Raw genomic sequence first — 21,385 nt, 5'->3', positions numbered from 1 at the left:
AGCCACAGGCAATAAGCCTGATTCTTTCAGAAAGCATCCAATTAGCTTTATGTGCCTTTGAAAAACTGACTGATTGGACTGTAAAGGTCATTCAAAGCATCCTGAAAGAGTCTAACTACTAGCAAACTAGCAACTAAATCTATTTATAGAGATGCCTCAACAATTACACATGGGGAGAACATTGTAGTATTTTTAGCTTTCTCCTATATCTCCATATCTGGACTTTAGTGAATACTAGCATGCACAGACTTAACATAGCTTTCACAGACTGGACTTTGGGAAGAAAGGGTAAAGACTGTGATATTTAATATATTCCTATTTCTCTAACCAGTGAATAATTAATGCAGGCACACTCAACCTAGTATCAGGTACCTCAATTAGGAGCACGGACCTTAACTTTGCAGTGGAAGTACTACTTCTCACCAGCAGTTCTTGTCTAAAAATTTTTTAACTTCTTCCCTATTCATTCTTCTCAGCAGAACAAAGTGACTGCCTTTTCTCCTACTCCTCTTAAGTTGTACGTTTAACAGTATTTCCAGTACCTCACCTACACCTCCTTAATTTGGATTCAACCAGATACATTATGCCTACTGCTAACTTCATCCCATGGCTTATTTTGGATCTTACTCAAAATCTTGTAGCACTTGCCTCTTTCTTCATTTGTGATGAAGAAAAACATTCATGTCTGTACTGGTCCATGGTATAAACTGACAATTCTCAAAGTAATCCATGAATATTCTGGATATCTCTAGCATTCTAAAGAATTCCTAACACTGTAACATACTCCCTCTCCTATCGTTCTAGAAGACTATTCTACCTTAACCACAGCTTGCACCAAAATATTGCAATGTTTTCTTACCAGAAATTATCTTTAAAAGAAGATAAATATCTAGGTACACGTCATGTATTCTTTACCTTTGACCAGAAACCCAGAGCAACAGCTTTCCGCGGAAATTTTTCTTGCCTTCTGGCTTCTGCAGGTATTTTAATGCCAAATGCTGCCACCTGCCCACAAGGAAAACATTCCCTGGAGATTCAGCCTGTGCCAGCAGACCAGCTTTCATCTCATCATTTGGATCCATGCACATACTATGTAAACAACAGAAAAGAAAAAAATGAGGGCACGTGTTTTCATACTTGCATTTTAAGCCCCAAATCTGCAAATTTTGGCCTCAGTTACTTTGAGATTGTGTTCCTTAACTTTGACAGGTAATTTTTTTGAGTACAGTTCTATTTTTAGAGTACTCAGCATAAGGTAGGGAAATCATCACAACACTTTCACCTTTGTTGTTTAGCTTTTAAGCATAAATCTGCTTACATTTAAGATTAAAATATCTCTAGAGAAAAGTTGAATTCAATTTACTGAAAAAATGCAGGTGCTCTGAACATGGAAATAAAGTGGTCTAAAATTGCAGTTTTAGATACATTTCAAGGATACTTAAGGATTATTTGTGAGAACTAAATTAGTGCTAAAATATGCTCAGAAGATTAAATCCAAGACTGCCCAAGTCAGTATTACACAGCAGCAAATTTTTACAGCTGAGGTGTGATAACCTACAGCTGCAAAAATCTTTTCCATCTTCTAACATTTATTGTGTTATTTCATTAGAACTTGAATTGCTACTTGTGTGCAGTTATTTATAAATGACTACATGAAACATGCAAGAACAGAGCTTAACAGCTGAAGCTGATAAACCTACAGATCTGTAGCTAATACACTTACTTGATATTGCCCTATTAGAGTGCAAGATGTCTCTACTATACAAATTATTTCTCTACTCTCCATCAGTATTCTCTGCAAGTTGCTACTAGAGGTTACAATACAATATGTCCACAGAACTGCTTCTGGACTGATACATCATACCGAAATATGAATGCTCCAGTGTTCAAGTCTGCCCAAACTTGTATCATCAGAGCTTTGGAACCCAGCGAAATTATGTGAATACAGCCGTCTTCAACAAGTTTGTCTCCAAGGCTTACATATTCCATTCCTATAGACTTCGTTTCTTCTAGAAATACAAGCATATTGCAATTACAATATAATACAACAACAATGCCTTTCACAGCATGTACCAAGTGTGAAAAGAAACCGTTCAGGTACTACACAGAATTGGTTTTCATTTGGTTTAGGTGGTTTGGTTTTTTTAAGTGGGTTAAATAATAAGTATGATTGTCTTTAGAAACCTAGGTCTCAAACAGAAATAGAGAAACATAACACTAACTCAGCACTTTATATGTTTCTGTTTGTAATATATTGCTGTGGTTTGACACGGAAAAAGAATGACATATATATGTCATAAGAATGACATATAAACCATGACATATATACATCCACTGAGCTGAATACACTCTATCAATGATGCTTTTGACATATTACATTCCTGTGTTGAACTATCAGTGTGCACCAAGAAATCTTCAGTTTTCTTCACAAATCATCATACCCTTTAAGCATAATCAGTACTTTTACTTTACCAAGCAAAAGCACAGACCTAACAAAAGCAACTCTAGTGAGTTCCAAGGTTCAGAGTTGGATTTTCCCTCCTTCTATTTAAAAATAAAAAAAGAAGGAAAAGAGTGTAAAGATATTCCAAGTGTTGTGAATGGGATACATTTAAAAAAAGGAATTTTCCTCCCTTTACAAATCATAAAAGATTCTGCTTAGAACAGTTTGGGAGCAGTTGAGTCCCTAAAAAAGTATAAACAGAAAGTTATTTTACAGCTATTGGTATTTACATGGTGCACACACAAGGAAAGTTGAAGAGTTACACTGAATCAGCCTGAAACTAGGTCATCAATACATGAAATCAAATAAACTTGAGCATTTTTTTCCATAACCACAGCTGCAGCATTTATTTTCATCATAATATGAAGTAGCATAAATGTTACCGAAGTTACAAATTCAATGAGAATACTACATTTCTAAGGAAGCAGGCATTAATCTAATTCAAGAACTAGGGTTGGAAATGTTGTATATTTGGTACAGTAGTCATAAAAAAAATAAGAAATACTACCACTGCTGTTCAATATTGATCATAAAACTTCAAACTTTTGTATACAGTACATAGATTGGAATATTTGTAACCAGAGTCCTTCAGTGCTACCTAAAAAACCACAAAATACTATATCCTCACCTGTGCTGTCAAAACTGTTCTCTCTTACAGCTATGAGTCTGCTTCTCCTCTTGACTTTTTTCCCCTTTTCTGCTGAATTTTCTGCTTCATGAGCATACTCCAGACGAAACCACATTGAGAAACTGAAGCCATCGGACATATGTGGCCAACAGTTTTGCCCAACTAAAGGCAAGTGAATTGGGGCTACATGCCAAGAAGAAAGTAGCTGGTGACTCAAATTTTCACCATCTGCCTCTTTCTTACTCTGTGACAATTTTCCTCTTTTTAGTAGTCCAGCATTTTTATTGTTGGAAGTGCCAGCACATTTTTGTGAGGAACTGCTACTCAAATTTGTGCCATTCAGCAAAGGAAAGGCAAGGTACTGTAATGGATTCATATAAATATTAGTGTCTACAATCTTCAATACACCTTTGAGTAGTACCTCCTAGAAGAAATAAAACAAATAAATGAGAAAAAAAAAAGGAACTGTTTACACCATGTAGTCAAGTATCACACGACTAAATAGAAACCTATTCCTCATTTCAACTTGGATTAATGTTTTCCCAAGAGAAGTGAGCTTGTATATCCAAACCTACACACATTGGCAAAGCATCAGGTAGCAACTTCAACAGACTGTGGCCCAACATAGCTTTGGGGATTTAGTCTGGGCACATCAGACTTCAAGTTACCATGCTTAGGAATCAGCTGAAATGCAGCAGGTGGTCATTGCACAATCTTATCTCACTCCTGTTATGTGCATAAAAAGACAGCACCTTTTACCCTGTGTTTTAAGGCTGCTTAAGAAGCCACACACAGGCCATAACTTTGTTATTCCATAGCCAGTAAAAAAACTAGCTGAGCCCATAAGTCAAAAAGTATCTCTTATTATTTGACTGATAATTACAAGCTACCATTGAAAATTGACTTGTGACTCTTTGTATGGTTTGGTATTATTTTACATTGCACAGTAATTTTTAAAATTTTCTTCCACTTGTATTTTTCTACAGACTCTCACAGAAACAGAGTTACTTCAGCAGTATATCCCACAGAAGCAGTAGATTCCAGCATCATGCCAACCAACTTAGGACCCTTTTGAAAGTAATTCCTACTGTTAAAGCATTCTCAAAATAGTGAGCTGCCTCGTAATTTTAAAGGAATAGCTTCCAATTTTAAAGTATTATTGTTCTGTCATCCATAACCACAATGTCAGTCTCTTTGAGAAGACTCTTGGTTTCTTGTGCTGAAGAGTTCCCAGGGCCAACACACCCTTTAAAACCCTTCTGCTTCTCATCGCCTATTTCCTTTTCCAGTTTTGAGAAGGAACTGTTTCTACAACCAAATTTTATTTGCTCTAATCAGTTCAAACATTGCTGTGTATCTCCTTGTTCCCCAGAATTCTTGGACACAAAAGGATTTTCTTTTTGCTTATTTTTTCTCATCAGACCTCTGAATTTTGCTATGTGCTACTCCATACATACCGTACAAGGTGTCTTCTCCAAAAATACCCTCAGAAGAAGAGTTAGCTCTTCTGAACAAGTCTGTGAACTCATCAAGGAAACTAGCAGATCTACCAGCACCACCTGACATGCTAAAAATAAGGAGACAATAATATTGTTTAAGCAGATTTTTACACTTTAAATATTCATATTCTATACTATTATGAGGAAATATTAATTTGGAATTTGAAGGGTTTTCCAAAACCAATTCAAATTATGGAAGCAATAACAATTACAACATGAATTCTAAAGAGAGCCAACAGTACCTCCTGACACTATTGTTTCAAATTTCACTGAATCAAGCAGTGCCATGTTAAATTTTGTCCCAGGTTTGCAAAATGGAGTGAAAGTCTGGGAACCAAACATCTGCCTTGCAAAGGCTCTGCCCACAAAGCCACCATGGACCCAAGTCCTGGGATGGGTTTACATCAGCTCCTCTTGTGAAGCAGCCTCATGACATGAATCTACCATAGGGCAAGCATTTAATCTGATTCCACATTCTTGGATTAGCAAGCTGCTTTCCAGTTAGAGATAAAACTCAAGGCATCATCAAGATCTGGGTTACAAAGAAATTGGAAGCACAGGCTTACATTGTGATGGGAATGACAATTCAGCAGCTGCTATTCTTTCCAAGAAATGTTTAACACTGTCACACCATTTTCACAACTATCATTTTCACATCTGCCAGTATTTCTTTAACTTACTTCCACTACCTCAGAAATAACCCTATATTTACACTGAAGTTTCTTACAAGTTTAAAATGCAGATGCATAAATTCACATGCCAATGAATTTCCTTTGTCAATTTTACATTTGCACTGTTTGTGTATACATTAGATTTTAAAAGCCAATATTTAAGTTACTTGGACCTTTAACTCACCATGAAAACTAGATTCTGTTTGTGTCAATATATTCAGAAATCCTCCCAAAAGGTGTTTAACAGCTCCCTGTTGAAAAGAATAGGTAAAATGAATATCTGAAGAATACACCACAGCTCAAAGAACTAAGAAATAAATTCTTCTAATCAATTCCTACCTACTATTGATTTTAATGGTAATTTAGATTACTTGAAATTATGGACTGTTTTTATATTTGCCAATGAACAATCTTTTGTGTTCTGTACAGTTCAGTTACAGAAGAGAGACATTGAATTTCAAATCATTATCTTTTGCAGGAAGGATACCCAATTCAGTTGTTAAAAAAGGTAACTAAAAGAAACTCCAAATGATGATGAGGGCATGACCATTTGCACAACTAACTTCTAATACAAAGTCATGAAAAAAAAAAGGCATGGAATATTTTTCAGATACATGATTCAGTTTCTAAAAGTACATATTCAATAAAAAGTTTAGAATGCTTACATATACACACATATGAACAGATATCTGCCCTTTTTTCCTTAAGGCCTTGACAATCATCAAATCTATCTGTAGGGATTGAACAGTCTTGATAGAAAACAACACCTGCAAAACTCAAAAGCTATGTAGGACAAATACCTTTTAATAAATTGTTTAGCCCCTGACAACATAAATGTAATGCAGTTGATAGCATCAGTCATTTACACGATTTCACATTTTATCAAATCCCATATAGAGGGAGAATATTCAAGATCGTTATTAGATACTATAAATTTAAAGATACACAACTGCTAAACTCTTGCCTCTGCTAATAACATTTTTTACCTGTTCTATAAGGACAGTGGCATTTCTTTCCTTCTGATTGATGATATTCAGGCAGCTTTGGAATACATGAGCAAGCACATCTAAACTTGCATTACCAGCTGAGAGCAAGTTTAATTCTAACATGCAGATTTCAGGATACATTAATTCTCCTTGATTGATGTTTTCAGCAAGGCCATTAAAATAACCCGAAGCACCAGTACATCCTGATTCCACCTTTGTGTCTGCTCCTAAAAGGAAACCACATGTGTCTTACTGAAACTTACTCAGCTGAATACATTTTGCATGATTTAAGCAGAACATCCAAGGACATATCTCCAACCTCCTTATAGGTACAAACCAAAAACAGTCACCACGTAATAAGCAATTTTCAGAAACTATAATAATTTTATATTCTGCTTCAGATTTTTCTATTTTCCTGCTAACACAGAAGGGCAAGGATGCAGTTTCTCCCATTACATGCTCTTAAACTATTTGGCATAATTTCCTGGGAATTGGACACAGACAGTAATGGCAAAATACACAGTTCATGAAACACAACATTAAAATCATTGTAAGAGCCTCAAGCTTCTATATAAACTTTGAGCATTCCAAGAAAGGAGACAAATTTAAATAAACTGATATTAAAAGACTAGATGAAGCAATTTGTTACTTAACTCTGAAAATGCACATGACAGAATATCTGCATGACAATGAAGGAAAAAAACTCAAACATGTAAGCCTCCCCATTACATTTTGGAGAGACTTTAAAATACATTACTTAAAATTATTTGGTACAGACATATGTTACATGCAAATGTATCATGGAAGTTTTTCAGATTAATTTTTAAATTCAGAAATGCTTTTAAAATATTAAAAATCTATTGATAAAGCCTAGTCTCGCAGGTAAACAGCAGCAGTTTGATGCAGTTCTATTAAAGGTTGTTGTTGTTTATGCTGATCTCATACCAGAACAGAAGCACCCAGGTGTGCTCAGCACAAAGGAAAAAATTAAAGCAAGTTCATGTTTAAAATTAATTACACAAACAGAATAAACCAAGATATGTGCACATCAATTATTTAGAGTAATGAGATAAGTTGTATAACAAGGGGGCTATCAAGTCAAATGAAGCATGTGATTGGGAAAAGCCAAATAGTGCTTGACAAACCTGATCTCCTTCCACAAGCGAGAAACATGCTGGGTTGATATGGAATGAGCAGTGGATGTCTACCTGGATTTCTCCAAGGCTTTCTAAAGTTTCTCACATGCTCCCAGATAAACTGATGCATTAGGATGGAGACAAGGGGTCTGACTGCCTGGCTGCACCCAGAGGGGGGTGGTAAATCCTTTTTAAACTGGACATTGCTACCAAGGGGGTCCCCAGGGGTTGATATTGGGCCCAATGGTGTTCAATATCTTCATGAGTGATCCGGGAGATGGGATAAATGCCCCCTGATGGAGTTTATCAGTGATACCAACTGAATGGGAAGTGGGCACTTGGGAAGGGAGAGCCATCCTGCAGAAGAGCTGGGTAAGCTGTAAGAGTGGGCTAACAAGAACATTATGAAGTTCAGCAAGGACAAATGTAATGTCTGCACGCGGGAAAATAGAATCCAGGAGTGTAGCACAGACTGGGATTTGCCTGCCTGGAGAGGCGGGGTCCCAGGGGACAGCAAGCTCAGGATGAGTGAATGTGTGCTGCTGTGGCAAGGAAAGCCAAGGGGATGCTGGGCTGCATCAACAAGGACATTGTCAAGAGGGATAAAAAAATCTTCACCCCACTCTATTCAGTGCTTGTCAGGCCACACCTGGAATACTATGTTTGGTTTTTGTCCCCACTACACAAAAAAGACAGGAAGAAAGCTTGAGAGAACTGGGTTTGCTCAGCCTTGAGAGAAGGCAGCTTAGAGGACATCTTATCATCAATTAAAAGGTGTCTACAAAGAAGGTAGACTCCCTTTTTACAAGAAGTCACATGGACAAAGCAAAGTGTAACCAGGTATATGTTCCTTCTGGGAAAATTCCATATAGACATATCAGGAAAGTCTTCCCTCATGAGAAATCAGACGCTGGAATAAATCTCCTCAGAGAAGTGGTACATTGGGTACTTTAGATTTAGATGAACAAGGTGCCAGGCTATCTTGTCTAGATTGTGCTTTAGTGAAAAAGGGCTGGACCAGATGATCCTTGGGGCCCCTTTCAATCTGGCATCTATAAAAGAATTAGACTATTTAATTTTCACCAGATAGTTACAATTCTAAAGAAAAAAAATTGAGCACTGATTTTCAAGTAAACTACTGATACATATCTCTGGAGTTTCTAGACCACAATAACACATTTGAGCAACACAACTTTAGAGCAAGATTCAGATATTCCAAAACAACCAAGACAGAACCATTTTTGTAGCACTCAGTAAGAATATTTATCATCTCTCCATCATGGTAACTCCATCTTACCAGAAGTAAATAAAGTTAATTATTTCTATTAAAGGTGCATTGGTACATCTCAAAAGACAAACAAGCTTTGCTATAACAAAGGCAGCTTCGTATATTCAGAAAGTCCCCATTTACCTTCATTCTTGGTTTCACTATCATCAGGATTACTTTCACTATCTGCTTCATATCCTTCCTCTTCAGCAAAAAGTTTAAGACTACAGCACTGTGATTCTTCAGTTTCTTCAGAAATTTCTCCAGGCTGTGACACAGGCTCCTTCTCAGCGTAATGGGTCTGTACAATACAACCAAATAGATTGTCATTGGTCAGAAAAAATAATCTTTGGATCAGAAAAGCAAATAATTTAGAACCGTCCAAATGCCTATTTTTTCCAAGCCTACTGTGAAAAGAAACAAATTAATCATACACTTCCAAGAAACCTGAGATATGTTAAAAATACTTAATTCTTTTGTAAAAAACTGAATCTGCAAAGAGGGATTTTTCTTACTAACTATCTGATCAAAATTTTAAGAAACAGCATTAAAACTGTTTCTAAATCACTATCACCATCAGCATGCACCTTGAAATTCACTCAAAGGTGAAGATGTCTACAGTCGCTAAGGTCAGTCAATATTCCTATTTGAAGCCCCTTCTTTAAGAGTTCATCACACTGTTGTGAGATGAAAGAGTAAAAAGAATAACAGGTCAAATGAGCTTGCTGCTTTTTGAGGCATGACTCATTTCTGAGCAGTAATTGTGGGGACCATATGAAACAGCATTCCACTTTGGTATGAGAAGCAGAGATTTCATCTTCAACTGTCACAATAATCAAACACATCTGAATTTCCTATCAGGTTTATAAAGACCCCGAGAACAAATCTGACAAAATTTTGCATTATTCAGAATTAGACTGTTTAGCTGGTGTTTCATACCTTTTCAATTTTTTCTTCAGAATGATCCAGATCAGCAGAAAAAGTGCCCAACGCAACACGAAGCAGTGAATCAAACAGAGGCTTTGCCAAGTCAGTTTCTATCACTTTCGACTGAGCAAGCTGCTCTCTTATTTCAAGTAAGATATCATCCACAGAGGTATTCTGTGTTTTGAGGGAGAAAAACATTTTGATTCATGTTACTATTTCAAGCTAACAGAAGTTGTCTAGCTTTTCCATTTAAGAGCATCTCCTTCTACCCTACCTACACTAGTCTGACTTCTCATCTAAAACCACCAGATTTCATCTAGTCTCTTGAAATAAGAAAGATTCATCCTAAATGCCATGACAGATTTCATTGGGACCTACACACTGAAAAATCTGGCAAAATGCTGCTATCTAAAATTTGCAGGTGAAAGTGCTGTTTCAAAAATAGACGTCTTTGAAACAGTTTCAGGTACACTGTGCATTCAAACCACACCACATTACTAGTAGCTGACAGAGTGTGACATGTCCAAGATCATAAAAACAGTGAATGTTCAAGACAGAACTCCAGTTTCCAGTTCTTTCCTGTACTTAATGCCTCCCGCTTTGCAACAAATTGCCAAGTAAAATTCAAGATAGCGATTAAAACATTAAAGAAAAGTCAAGGTGTCTTCTGTGAATTTACAGCTTCTTGTGGAATACTGAATTAGTCCACCTCTAAGGCCTAAGGAATAATTTTTTCAGGTGCCCTTTCAGTATTTGTGCCCGTCAGTAGTCCTTTCGCAAGCACCATGCTCTGCTCAGAACCATCCTCAAAAAACATGAGTCACTAGGTATAATGGTCACATCTTGCCTACACAGCTTTCCTGCAGCATCCCTTTCACACATTCTCCACTGAATACTCTTTCTGAAAAGAGTACTACTCAAGCCCATTATTTAGCTCTACACTTTCAGTACCATAAAAAATATGGTACCATAAAAACTGCATGAAGTTTTTACCTCCCTAGAAGAACTTTTGACTAAATTATTGTTAAAATAATATTGTATGAAACAAATAAATAGGAGCAAAGGAAGCTAGGGAAAGTTGCACAGTACCTGGTGAAACATCTCCACTTCAGTCTTCTGCTGCATGGTGCTTGCACTGTGTAGGCAGATGGTCAGCAGAGCTTCTAAAAGTCTGATACCTTGAAATGCCCACTCAGTCTCTTCTCTTGCAGAAGTCGTTACCCCTTCAACATTGGCACCTGAAGTAACCAAAGTGTGTTCCATATTCACAGGGCTGTCACAGGAGCCAGAGTCAGGCACCAGCTGCTCAGCACCAGCAGGACTGTCAGAACTATCAAGCTCCAATCGCATCACCTCTCTGCTTTCAGCCTGCTGAACAGACTCATCCTTGCTGAGAAGCTCAGTTTGAGGACTCCCATGTGAACTTCTGCTGCTTTCACTCAATACTCTCTCCCTCTTTTCTTGCTCTTTTTCCTTATTTTTTGCAAGTTTCTGAATTATCAGGATTAGTAGTCTCTGGCATGCCTCAAAGCCTCCAAGTCTATGGAACTGTCTCTGGAAAACTGAACTATACAAATAGATGCAACGACACATGGACCAAATATCTGCAGCCCTATGAATATGTTCAAGAGACGGCAAAGTAAGACTTTCCAGGGACAGATATGGTAATTTATGGCCTAATGGCTCACTAGCTGTACTATCATATCCCGATGTATCTTCACATTCATTAGCTGAATCCAGATCACCATCTGCTTCTTTACTTATACATAAAAAAGCAACACAGAGGAACAGGTTTATTGTATTGACATGAATGTCTTGGCTGGCAAACTTTTTCTTTTTTGGGTAAGCCTCTTTCAAGCCAGCATAAAACTTGCTCAGGCTTTGAGGAACTTCTGAAGCAGCATGCTGGCTACAGAGAGAAGTGGGCAAGTCAGACATGGATTCCTTTTGTTCACTGTTCAGGCCTTCCAGTTCTGGTGTTGCTTGGTCTTCCTGCTGATCATCAAGGCAGAGTATCAAAGTCTCTAACACTTTCAAAGAATGGCTTCTTAATGTATCTAAGTAATTTAACTCAATCATTTGATTCACTCCATTACAACTCAGAAACAAGTCTCTAATTACTCTGTAAAAGAAAGCATAAGAAAGTCACTTTATAAATCACCCAAAAACTCATGTAAGTCAGCAATCACTATAAATTACTGTAAATTAAAGAGAAGAGGAACTCGTCTGCAGCACTCTGAGATCCTAACTCAGCTGGTAGTGGAAAATTCATCTGTGACATATAATGTAGGAAATACCTCCCTCTAAACTGCAGACCACACAAATATAAGATGTTCAAAACCCTGAAGGTGGTTAATTATTTTTTTTATTACATTTGCTCTTTAGTGGTATTTCCTCGCCCCAATTTTTTATTAGCAATTGAAGCTAGTAAGTATTTCTCTGTTCAGTGATTTCACCAGAAAGCAGATATTTCTTCTCAAATAAACTTCCTTACATTTTCCTAGATGTTTACCAGTGGCATGGATGATGAATTTCAGATAAATTACGGAGTATCTTTCAAGGTAAGTTTTTGTCCAATTGTTATGCCAGCATGTCCAATATCAAAAACCTTTCCATATATTTGCTACCAAGTCTATTTTCCCCTTCCATTCTCAAAACAGTATATTAAGTACATACAAAATTTAGGGTAAGGATCTTTAAGTTTTTTAGTATACTATGTTTGCTTGTAGATATCCATCTTACCTCCATCTCCTTCCCACAGGATCAGATTTACTCTGACCAAGTTACTCTAGAATCAAGTGGATCATTTACTTATTCATTCACACCTTTAAGCCAGTAAAAAAAAAGACATTTTAACTATTTTCTGCATCTAAGCTTTATTTATCTTGCCTCTTTGCCACTAGGTACACTTTCAAAAATAGCTTCTAATACAGTTTAGGTTAGGATAGAAGTTAGAACTATATTAGACGATCCCTTTACATAAACTGGAGTACTAGTCTACTCTTTGTCTTGTGTAACACCACTAAATTCACTTCAGGACTCCAAGAGAAATAAAATCAGTCTTTCCTGGACAAAAGGACACATTCATATACTGAAAAAAGTTCCACATATTTATTAAAAATTTCATTAATCAATTTTACAATAAATAAAAAGTATAAATTTTATGCCCTGGGACAATGCTTGTGCCTCATTTGGGTTTTGGGATTGTTGTATTTTCTGTTCTTAAACTAGGTTTAAATGAACAGGATTTTTTAAGTTAAAAGCCAGTTACAGGAAAAGTAAACATCAAACCTTATTTTTGAAAGGTGGTTTTTATAGTGATCATTCTAGAAGGAAAAAAGAATCAGATCAGAAAACTATGTATTCTAATTGCCACAGAAAAATGACATATGAATCTGTTTAACATTCCTGACCAATTTTAGAACAAAGAATGAAGAGGAAGAGAGCATGTCACACTGGACAAAGATTTTATTTGTTGTTACAGAGTTTGGCTTGTTAAAGACAGTAATTCATGAGTAGAAAGCCCTCACTTCCTATAGTTTATGAATCTAGCCTTGTATCCTGTTACTCAAGCATTTATCTTGTTGCCACCTGCAACAGCCAAACAACACCTAGAGCCCAAATAAAACTTAAAATCTGATCAGTAACAAATATACAAAGCTCTGTATTAATAGCACTAATTAGCACTTTTCCCAATAACAATCAGAAAATCAACCAACCTGGATTTTAGCAACAGAGGGAGCATCTGCAAATAAACCTGAAGCACTTCAGAAGGCAAATCCTGTCTATGGTAACTGCACTTGAGTTTATCAGCTGTACTTAGTCCAAGCTGCTGTTGAGCATGGCAAGCTAGTTCAACTCCTCTCTGAAGCACAGGATTATAGATACAGTTATACAGTTTCCATTGGACCACTGCATTTCCCTTTTGAATTAAGTGGCAAATATGGTTTGCAATCTGTGTGCCACGTAGTTTGTCTTCTTCAAAAATGATGTCCTGATAAGCCTCCAGTGCATGCCATCTCAACAACATATCTTCAGATCCAGTGCTAGGCAGAATTCCCTGACCTCTGCAAGAGGAACTAGATGCAGGACTGGCATCACTGGAGTTGCCCTGCAAGGCATCTTCCAGCTGAGTGAGCTGATCACAGTCAACAGTACATATATTGCATGATGCCTGTATAATTTTTGGAGAGACTTCTGCTCCACCCAGCTGATCCAATATAAATTTGTTAAGGATGTTTAGTATATGCTGTTGAAAATTTTTTAATAGTGGCAACTTGGAAGCATGGAGCAATGGGACAATCACAGACTTTGGGTCCATACAACAACATATTCCTACATTATGTACACCTGAGAGAATCTCAGCACAGGTACTGCTCAAAGAAACTTGCTGCAACAAGTGCAAACACTGGTGTGCACAAACAGCAATGCAACAGCATCTCTCAGGATAGTCAGCTTCTCCATCAGCATTTTCAAATGGGTTTTTGGAAGCTTGGTTTTTAAAAGCAGATACAGAGAGCCCAGAGAGATCTCTGTGGTGATTCATGAAGTGAGAGTACTCACATCGTCTGTGCCTCTTTCTCGTACACATTGACTGATGGAGCTGCTCCGATTTAACCTTTTTGACAGTGCTGATTATTTTCATGATGCTGTTGATCAGGGCTTTCAGATGCTCTGAGGCTTCCCCAGGTACTCCCTCATTCTTCATACACAGCCATTCCATTTGAAGCACTGTTATTTCAAACAGCTTAAATCCCTGCTGCTGTATGAACTCATGAATCAGATCTATAGCTTGGCTAAAGTAGCATGGATTGGAGGCTGCACTTTGTAGGCAGCAGATCAAAATCTGCAAGACCCCTTCTATAACCTCAGGTAGAAGCAAGGCTCTGTGACGATACCTAGAAAATATATAGTCATCCTGAACCAGCTGCTGTAGTGTTTTCTTGTATCCTGCAGCAAAAGGACCAGGTTGCTTTTCCAAGCAAATTCTGATTTTCAATGCTGCTTTAAGTAAGTCTGTTAAATTTCTTCGTAAATTGTCAGGCATTGTTTCTGTACTGCTGATGTCTAAAGACATAAGATGTAGAACGGTTCGAAAAAGCATCCTTTGGATCAAAGCCACAGGTTCTTCCGTCCACCCTGCAGAAACTACTTCATGTTCTGTGTTACTACTTACATTGCAGGAGTCCCCAAATCCTGATAAGAACTCTGTCAATGTGGGCACAACACTCGCTGAAAGAGCAGAGCTGTGATTCAAAGTAATATCAAATTTGCACACCTTCTCTAGGAGAGACAGTAAGACATGACATAAGTCAAAAGGAGAGTTATTCATGTTGCTCTCAGACGTTCCTGCAGCTGGCTCATTCAAAATCTCATGTGCTGGAATAACTTTGCTGGAAACTTCTAGACTAGAGGCATCGGTATTAGAACCCGGTACCACTTCAGGAGGTTGGCAATCACTTCTACATCCAGGGTACCTGTCCCTAACAGAAGAGGTTAAAAAGGGCTGCAGTATCTGGGAACGTCTGTGTTTTGTTATTACAGCAGTCTTTTCATCAGAATTGCCTTCAGAGTCTGAAGTGGAGAGCTGGGACCTCCTCGCATCCCGCACAGAGTAGCGGTGGGTGGTTTTGCGGAGGCGGCCGCTTTTTCGAGATCGAAGACTGAGTTTTACAGAGGTCTGAAGAGATGAATGAGCGCTTAGTTTTTCCTGAGTAGATTTCACAGAACTTTTATTATTCTCTTTGGTCAGGCATATGTCTGCTGCAAAGGGTATATTAAAATCTGTTGAAATGGAAAGATAACAAAGGAACATTAGAATATGTAAAGCATTTTTCCTAATTTTATAGTTAAATACTTCCAGATTTAAAATACACAGCAAATTTGTATCTTAATAGGTCATGGTTTTGCATGCACCTGTGTCAGACATTTTCAGTACAAAACAGGCAGCAACAACTGATGTTTAGGGGCCACACTGGCAATTCTTAAAGCCCAGACAAATGATTTCATTTTCCATTTAGGGTTAAACAACAGGGTCCTAAAAATTTTCCTAAAACTTTTTGTTGGCACAACTATTCTCAAAAAACCATTCTCAAAAAATATGTCATTAAGGAAGGTGAAAGGACATCTTGGTAAGCAAATTAAAGGGAGGAAAAAAAGGTCTTTTTAACTTGATGCTCCATTGTCACTTTTTGCACTCAGCTGGGTGTGTTAGCTCACAGCCCTCTTAGCATGCATGAGGACATTGCCAGTGTACTAATGGTAATAGAAAAAATAAATGTCTCTACTTATCATCAGTGCAAATCTTCAAGTATACAGACCTCAGTATTCAGTCTTTTTACTTCAGCATTAATTATTCCAAATACAAGCAGCAAAAATAAAAGTAGGGGATTTTAAAATAGTCAGGGACATTTCTATCAGTAAACTCCAATTAAAAAAAGCAAGCAGAGAAACAACTCTGCATGTTCTTGGATTAAGTCCATTGTTATTTTTAAGAAGTGACAGAACTGTAACTGGATGATTTGGGCAGTAAAAGAACTACAATGAAACAACTGCAAGTATCCTCTACCCCATAAATTCACTATTTAGAAAAATGTTATAGTTAACAACAACAGCCCCCATCCCCACAAAGCCCCAGAACTCCACATAACAGCTATAAACATTATTTAAGCTGAAAGAAAATATGCTTCCATGTACAAGCACAACTGTGCCATGCTGTTTAAAAAAGTCACTGTTGTGATACTTAAGTAAAAAACACAGTCTGCTTTGAAGGCAGGAAATTAATCAGGAGTACTTTATCAAACAAAGGATATTACCTGCACTGAAAGAAGAAAGTTGCCTAATACAGGAAACTTCAGTCCACAAAAAAACCTGACTACCTAGTGCACAACTGGATACATCATGCTTACTCTTTCAGTACTAAGAGAGGGTAATTTGTAGAAGTAAAAGCTGTGCATTATGTAGTGTATAAACCACAACATCTTAAAACCTATTTACACAACAGCCTTTTAAATGAACCCTGGAAAAGTCACTAAGCTGTCACAGAATAACCAAAACATTTCTTTAATTCCATCATGCTTACAGGAGCATGAAAGAATGATGCATCTGGGCAAGCAGGAAAGCTTATTATATAAAAGCTCTATGAAATTGGCCCTTTAAAGACTCCAAGTCCACAAACATTAACAAAAGCCTTCAATTTGGAGCAGTTGCAAATACCAAAAAAAAAGCCCTGGAAGAGTTTCAGGTATGAATCCTTAGAAACCCTCTCAAACAGTCAGGTAATTCCATTACTTAATTCTCTTTGTTTTACCTTCTGGGAGGGGAAAGAATGCATCAGACAAATAAATATAAGAGCCCAAAATTTAAAAAAAAAAAAAAAATCTGACTGAGATCACTGCCATTTATTTTCTTGTTCAGTTTTTACACAACAACAAAAGCATTGTCTTTCACACTGACTGAAAGCCTTTACCTTCTCTGCACAGTTTTTTTCATTTGTAAAATTTAAATTCTGTGCAGAATCCATGTCTTCATTTTATGTTAGAGGATATGTACTACAGTGAACTGCTCTTTAGCACAGAGTCCTCAGCTCTGTAGTAAAACACATATCACATCTTTTATGTGCTTAATACTGTAAGTGATAAAATATACCTATTGCTTTTTCTTCCTGGACAGGGATTTTCCATACCAATGGCAGAAGGGACAGAAGGAGGGTCAGAAGTTCTTCTCGACATGTCAGCTCCTGTGTTAGGAAAAAAATAAGAAGATCTTGTACTTTTAAAAATAGCTTAACCTTCTTTATTTTACCAAGCTATTCAGCATTCAGTTCCTATGCCTTTCTGCTGTTTTAAGCACTGAAAAAATGACCAATCTACAAAGAGTATAATAATTAACTAGAGCCAATCAGAAATATCCAAGATATTTATTACACCTCTAAACTGTTTCTATACAAAGCTCTCTCAATCCACCTTGCAGAAAGAATTACTCAAAAAAGAAAACCAGTAAAGTCAAAAGCACAAAACAGTGATTTTAAAAAGTCAACATGAAACTTTGTTCCAAAAATGTAACAGCATTAAAAAAAAAATCAAAACCACAGAATAACCACTAAAAAACCTCCACTCCTATTGAGATTCTAACACCTACATACTAAGAACTTCAGTGCAGGGAAGAACTGTAGAAAGCACAGAATTCAAACACAATTTTTTTATGGGATGCTTTGTAGCACTATCAGAATGGTTTCAGTTCTAAAGAACAATAACTTTCAAACACAAAGCTGACTCAAGCATTTTGGCACTTTACATGACTCTGGGACATGCAGCTGAAGTCTCTTTCCACCCAGCTATTGCACTTGAACTTCACACATGCCTTAGTCAAATATGAGCTGGCAAACAGGCCTATGATTATCTAGTTTTCCCTTTTCTGCTCCTGCTGAAGGACAGAATGCAACTACAACATGTGAGAATCCAGAGGTTCCCTCTGGCTGCCCTGGAGGGCCTGGGACCCTGGCAGGAGGTCAGGAACCCCCCTGTAAAGAGCCCCGAGAGACACTGTCTCTGATCTCTGTCCATGGAAAAGAGTTTTCAATCTTACAGGATGAATTACAAGCTCTGAGTGTTTGATATGAGTAATAATTAAGTGTGGCACGGGTGCAAAAGTAAAATTTTAGGATTCTAGATTAGGGGTTCAAAGGGGACAAGATGGAGGAAATTGGGTGTGCCTTGTCCTTTTCCTCCTTCTTCGTGCCCTCCATGTTTCACTTTAGTGTTGGCATTTTTCTATTGGTTTAGGGTGGGGACACACTGTTCAATGTAGATGATAGATATTGGCACGTTATTGTAAATACAGCACAGGTAGTTTCTGGTATATAATGTTTGTAACATCCCACTGAGGGCAGAGCCCCACATGCTGCCCTGCAGGACAGACCTGCGGCAGGGCAGCAGAACATGTTATAGATAAGCAAGAATAAACAACCTTGAAAACAGCACAGACGAACTATGGCTTCTTCTTTGGCAACGGGGCAGAAAGACAGAGACTTTCTACAATCTCGGAATCATCAATACCCACAGATTCCGACAATAACATACCTTTTTGAATTTCTAGTCTACCCAATTAACTCATGCACTTTCCACAAAAAGGAAAGCAAACCAGTACCAAGAGCAATCAACGCAAGCCAGACAAATCCACACAGTCAAAGCTCAATACAAAAACTATAACCCCTTAAGAAAAGCTACTACCTGATCAATTATTGAGTTCAGAGTGGTAAGCAAAATAAACCCACGGCCTTGAACTAAGTATTGTCCCAGTGCTGCCATATGAGTTTCTTCTTCTTCATCCTCCTTGGCTTCTGTCCTCTGTACCACTGCATTGCACAGTCTGTTGACATCAGTCAAGAATTCCCGTGCCAGTGAGTTACTGGCACTGCTCATGTCTGAGCTGTAAATAGAGGAAGGGACAGAAATTAACTCCATCAGAAAATATATTTCTTATAGACAAAAGACTGGGGGGAAGAAGGGAAAGATACAGGAAAGGTTCTTCCCTGTATCTCACCCCCTCCAAAAGACAGTGTCTGCTGAACTGAGGAATCAATATACCCATGTAGGGTAGAAGGGAAAGAAAAGAAAAGAACAAACTTAGAGAATTTCAGTGAAATTTTAGCTAACAGCCCAGGACCCCAAACACTGATTTCATAAATCTAAAAAGTAAAAGCATTCCCTCCCACTGCATAAATGGAAGTTAATGACATTGCTCCAGCTTTTCTTTGTAACCTCTATGCAAGCTTCAACATTTGTCTGCTACTAAAAGGTACTTGACTTGAAGCATAAGGGCAAAACACATAGCACTTACACAACATTGTACAGAAATCCTATTCTTTAATAGCTTATTTGAACAATACCATGTTATGTATTCAAACAGTGTGCAGATTGTTTCAAGGGGAAAAGAAAAAAATTACTGAGTTCAGATAATTTTGGGAGTTGCAAAAGTACAATGGTTTAGATTTACAACCAAACCAGATAGTGTATTCCTTCTGGCACAACTGAGGGGATAGCAGTCACTACTAGTGTGTGCTTAATTCAAGAGACAATTCTGCTGCCATTGTTGAGGAGGAAATACCAAAAATATTGGTACTGCTTCCCAGACTGATTAATTTTGCTTTGGATCTCAGCATCAGTACATGGAGAAACATTTAACTCAAACAAGACACAAAATGGAAGACTCAGCTGTAGAAAACTCGCAAGAGGATCACAGAAGAAAGCAAAATAAAAAACAATAACCAGTGATGGCAGCTATGGAAACAAGATCATTCAATCCACATAAACCTCACTTAATGAGTGCTACAGCACATTTAACTCCTTTTATTTCTGTATAAACAGCTGCAGTAAAAGCAAAATACTTTGAAGCTTTCACTGCAGCTGTTTACACAGAAATAGAAAGAGTTAAATGTGCTGTAGGACTCATATATTTCATCATATCCAAGCACGGAATGTGCAAACAAAGAAAAAAAAAAAAGGCAAAATAAGATTCAATGTAGCATTTAAATAAACCAGATGAGTTAATACGTAATTATTAGGTACAAAATAAGACCTTGGAAGTAAAAGCAAGTTTGTTTGCACTAATGGTACAGAAAGCTCCTTCTAGTAGCAAAACTGCAAATACTTATAATGCCATTCACTGTAGAAGTAGCGAAAAAATTCTTACCAGTATCACTTTGCCAGCTTAACACATTTATCTCCTATCTAGAAGAACAAACAAATATATTCTGGAAATATCACTCTTGGTTCACCTGTTTTTAAAAACAGAAAAATATCATGGTTAATATGATTTTTTTAAGTTACTTTGTGACAGCTGTTTGAAATTTAGGAAGAGCCCTTGAGGGTTTTTTGAGCTTTAAAGCCCTGGTTTTCACTTTTAGCTTAAGATTGTGCACAACTGAAATCCTATTACAGAGAAAAAAATTGGCATACATGAGATAAGTTAACATAATAAAATCCATTAGTCCGTCAAATGCAAAATGAGCCAGGTACACAAGTTTAAATAATTCCCTTCAGAAACAGTATGAGGTTTTAGTGATCACCACCTGCATATATAATAATAGAAAAACTTGCAGCTCCAGGTACAAGTGAGGGATAGAAGGAGAACAGAATTATGCAGTCAGGTGTTGATGCAAATGCATCCTAAATCTCTCCTAGTCTATCCTGACAGAATACCAATTCTCTATTACACTAAGCACTGGGGAAGATGTAGTTAATAAGAATTGAAAATTTGTCCGTGGGAAACTCATCAACTGAAAATTTATCACTGGGAATGCAAAGGGTAGAAACCAAGAAAAGCCTCAAAAACATTAAACTACTAAAGGTCTCTATGTGAACACTCAAAAGACATTTATTACATCCACAGTTAATTGTGAGAAAAAAAACCACAACAGATGGGGACAGGAAAAAAGGAAAGAAAAACACTAAATTAATTGGTTTAGCATTCTTAGATGGCAAGTAAGTAAAAATTTCAGCTTAAAGTTATGATGAGCATGAACAATACACGACAGACTTCCTTAAGGACAAACACTGTATGTTACCCAGGCAAGCACCTAATAATTGGCCTCTCTTTGACCACTAGGAAACATGTTTCATCCATAGCCTCACAAAAAACTAACTTACACATTCAGCTAATTGTCACAATTTATTAAAATAAAATAGTTTAAGCAGCTAGTGGTTTCACAGTTGCACAAGAGTAACAAACACAGAGGTAAGCTGTCCATCAGGCTTTTGTGTCCTTCC

General features: G+C 37.3%; 1 protein-coding gene across 5 annotated transcripts in view; it reads right to left on the bottom strand.

Moving 5' to 3' along the window:
* Positions 1–21,385, bottom strand: part of LYST (lysosomal trafficking regulator) — a 75,258-nt gene that overhangs the window by 41,185 nt on the left and 12,688 nt on the right. For all 5 annotated transcript variants that reach the window (XM_072927093.1, XM_030268254.4, XM_072927096.1 and 2 more), the window contains exons 2-14: positions 20,310–20,394; positions 18,848–19,046; positions 17,265–17,355; positions 13,337–15,401; positions 10,707–11,739; positions 9,630–9,791; positions 8,835–8,991; positions 6,288–6,514; positions 5,486–5,552; positions 4,589–4,698; positions 3,132–3,555; positions 1,865–2,009; positions 916–1,089 (exon numbers count right to left, since the gene is read on the bottom strand). In XM_072927093.1, coding sequence (XP_072783194.1) covers positions 916–1,089; positions 1,865–2,009; positions 3,132–3,555; positions 4,589–4,698; positions 5,486–5,552; positions 6,288–6,514; positions 8,835–8,991; positions 9,630–9,791; positions 10,707–11,739; positions 13,337–15,401; positions 17,265–17,355; positions 18,848–19,039 — 4,847 coding nt within the window. In that variant the 5' untranslated portion in view covers positions 19,040–19,046; positions 20,310–20,394. The remainder of the gene's footprint in view (positions 1–915; positions 1,090–1,864; positions 2,010–3,131; positions 3,556–4,588; positions 4,699–5,485; positions 5,553–6,287; positions 6,515–8,834; positions 8,992–9,629; positions 9,792–10,706; positions 11,740–13,336; positions 15,402–17,264; positions 17,356–18,847; positions 19,047–20,309; positions 20,395–21,385) is intronic.

This window comes from Taeniopygia guttata, chromosome 3 (genome assembly GCF_048771995.1).
Source record: "Taeniopygia guttata chromosome 3, bTaeGut7.mat, whole genome shotgun sequence".
In the NCBI taxonomy this organism is placed as follows: domain Eukaryota; kingdom Metazoa; phylum Chordata; class Aves; order Passeriformes; family Estrildidae; genus Taeniopygia; species Taeniopygia guttata.
This window is presented reverse-complemented; position numbering and strand designations above follow the sequence as displayed.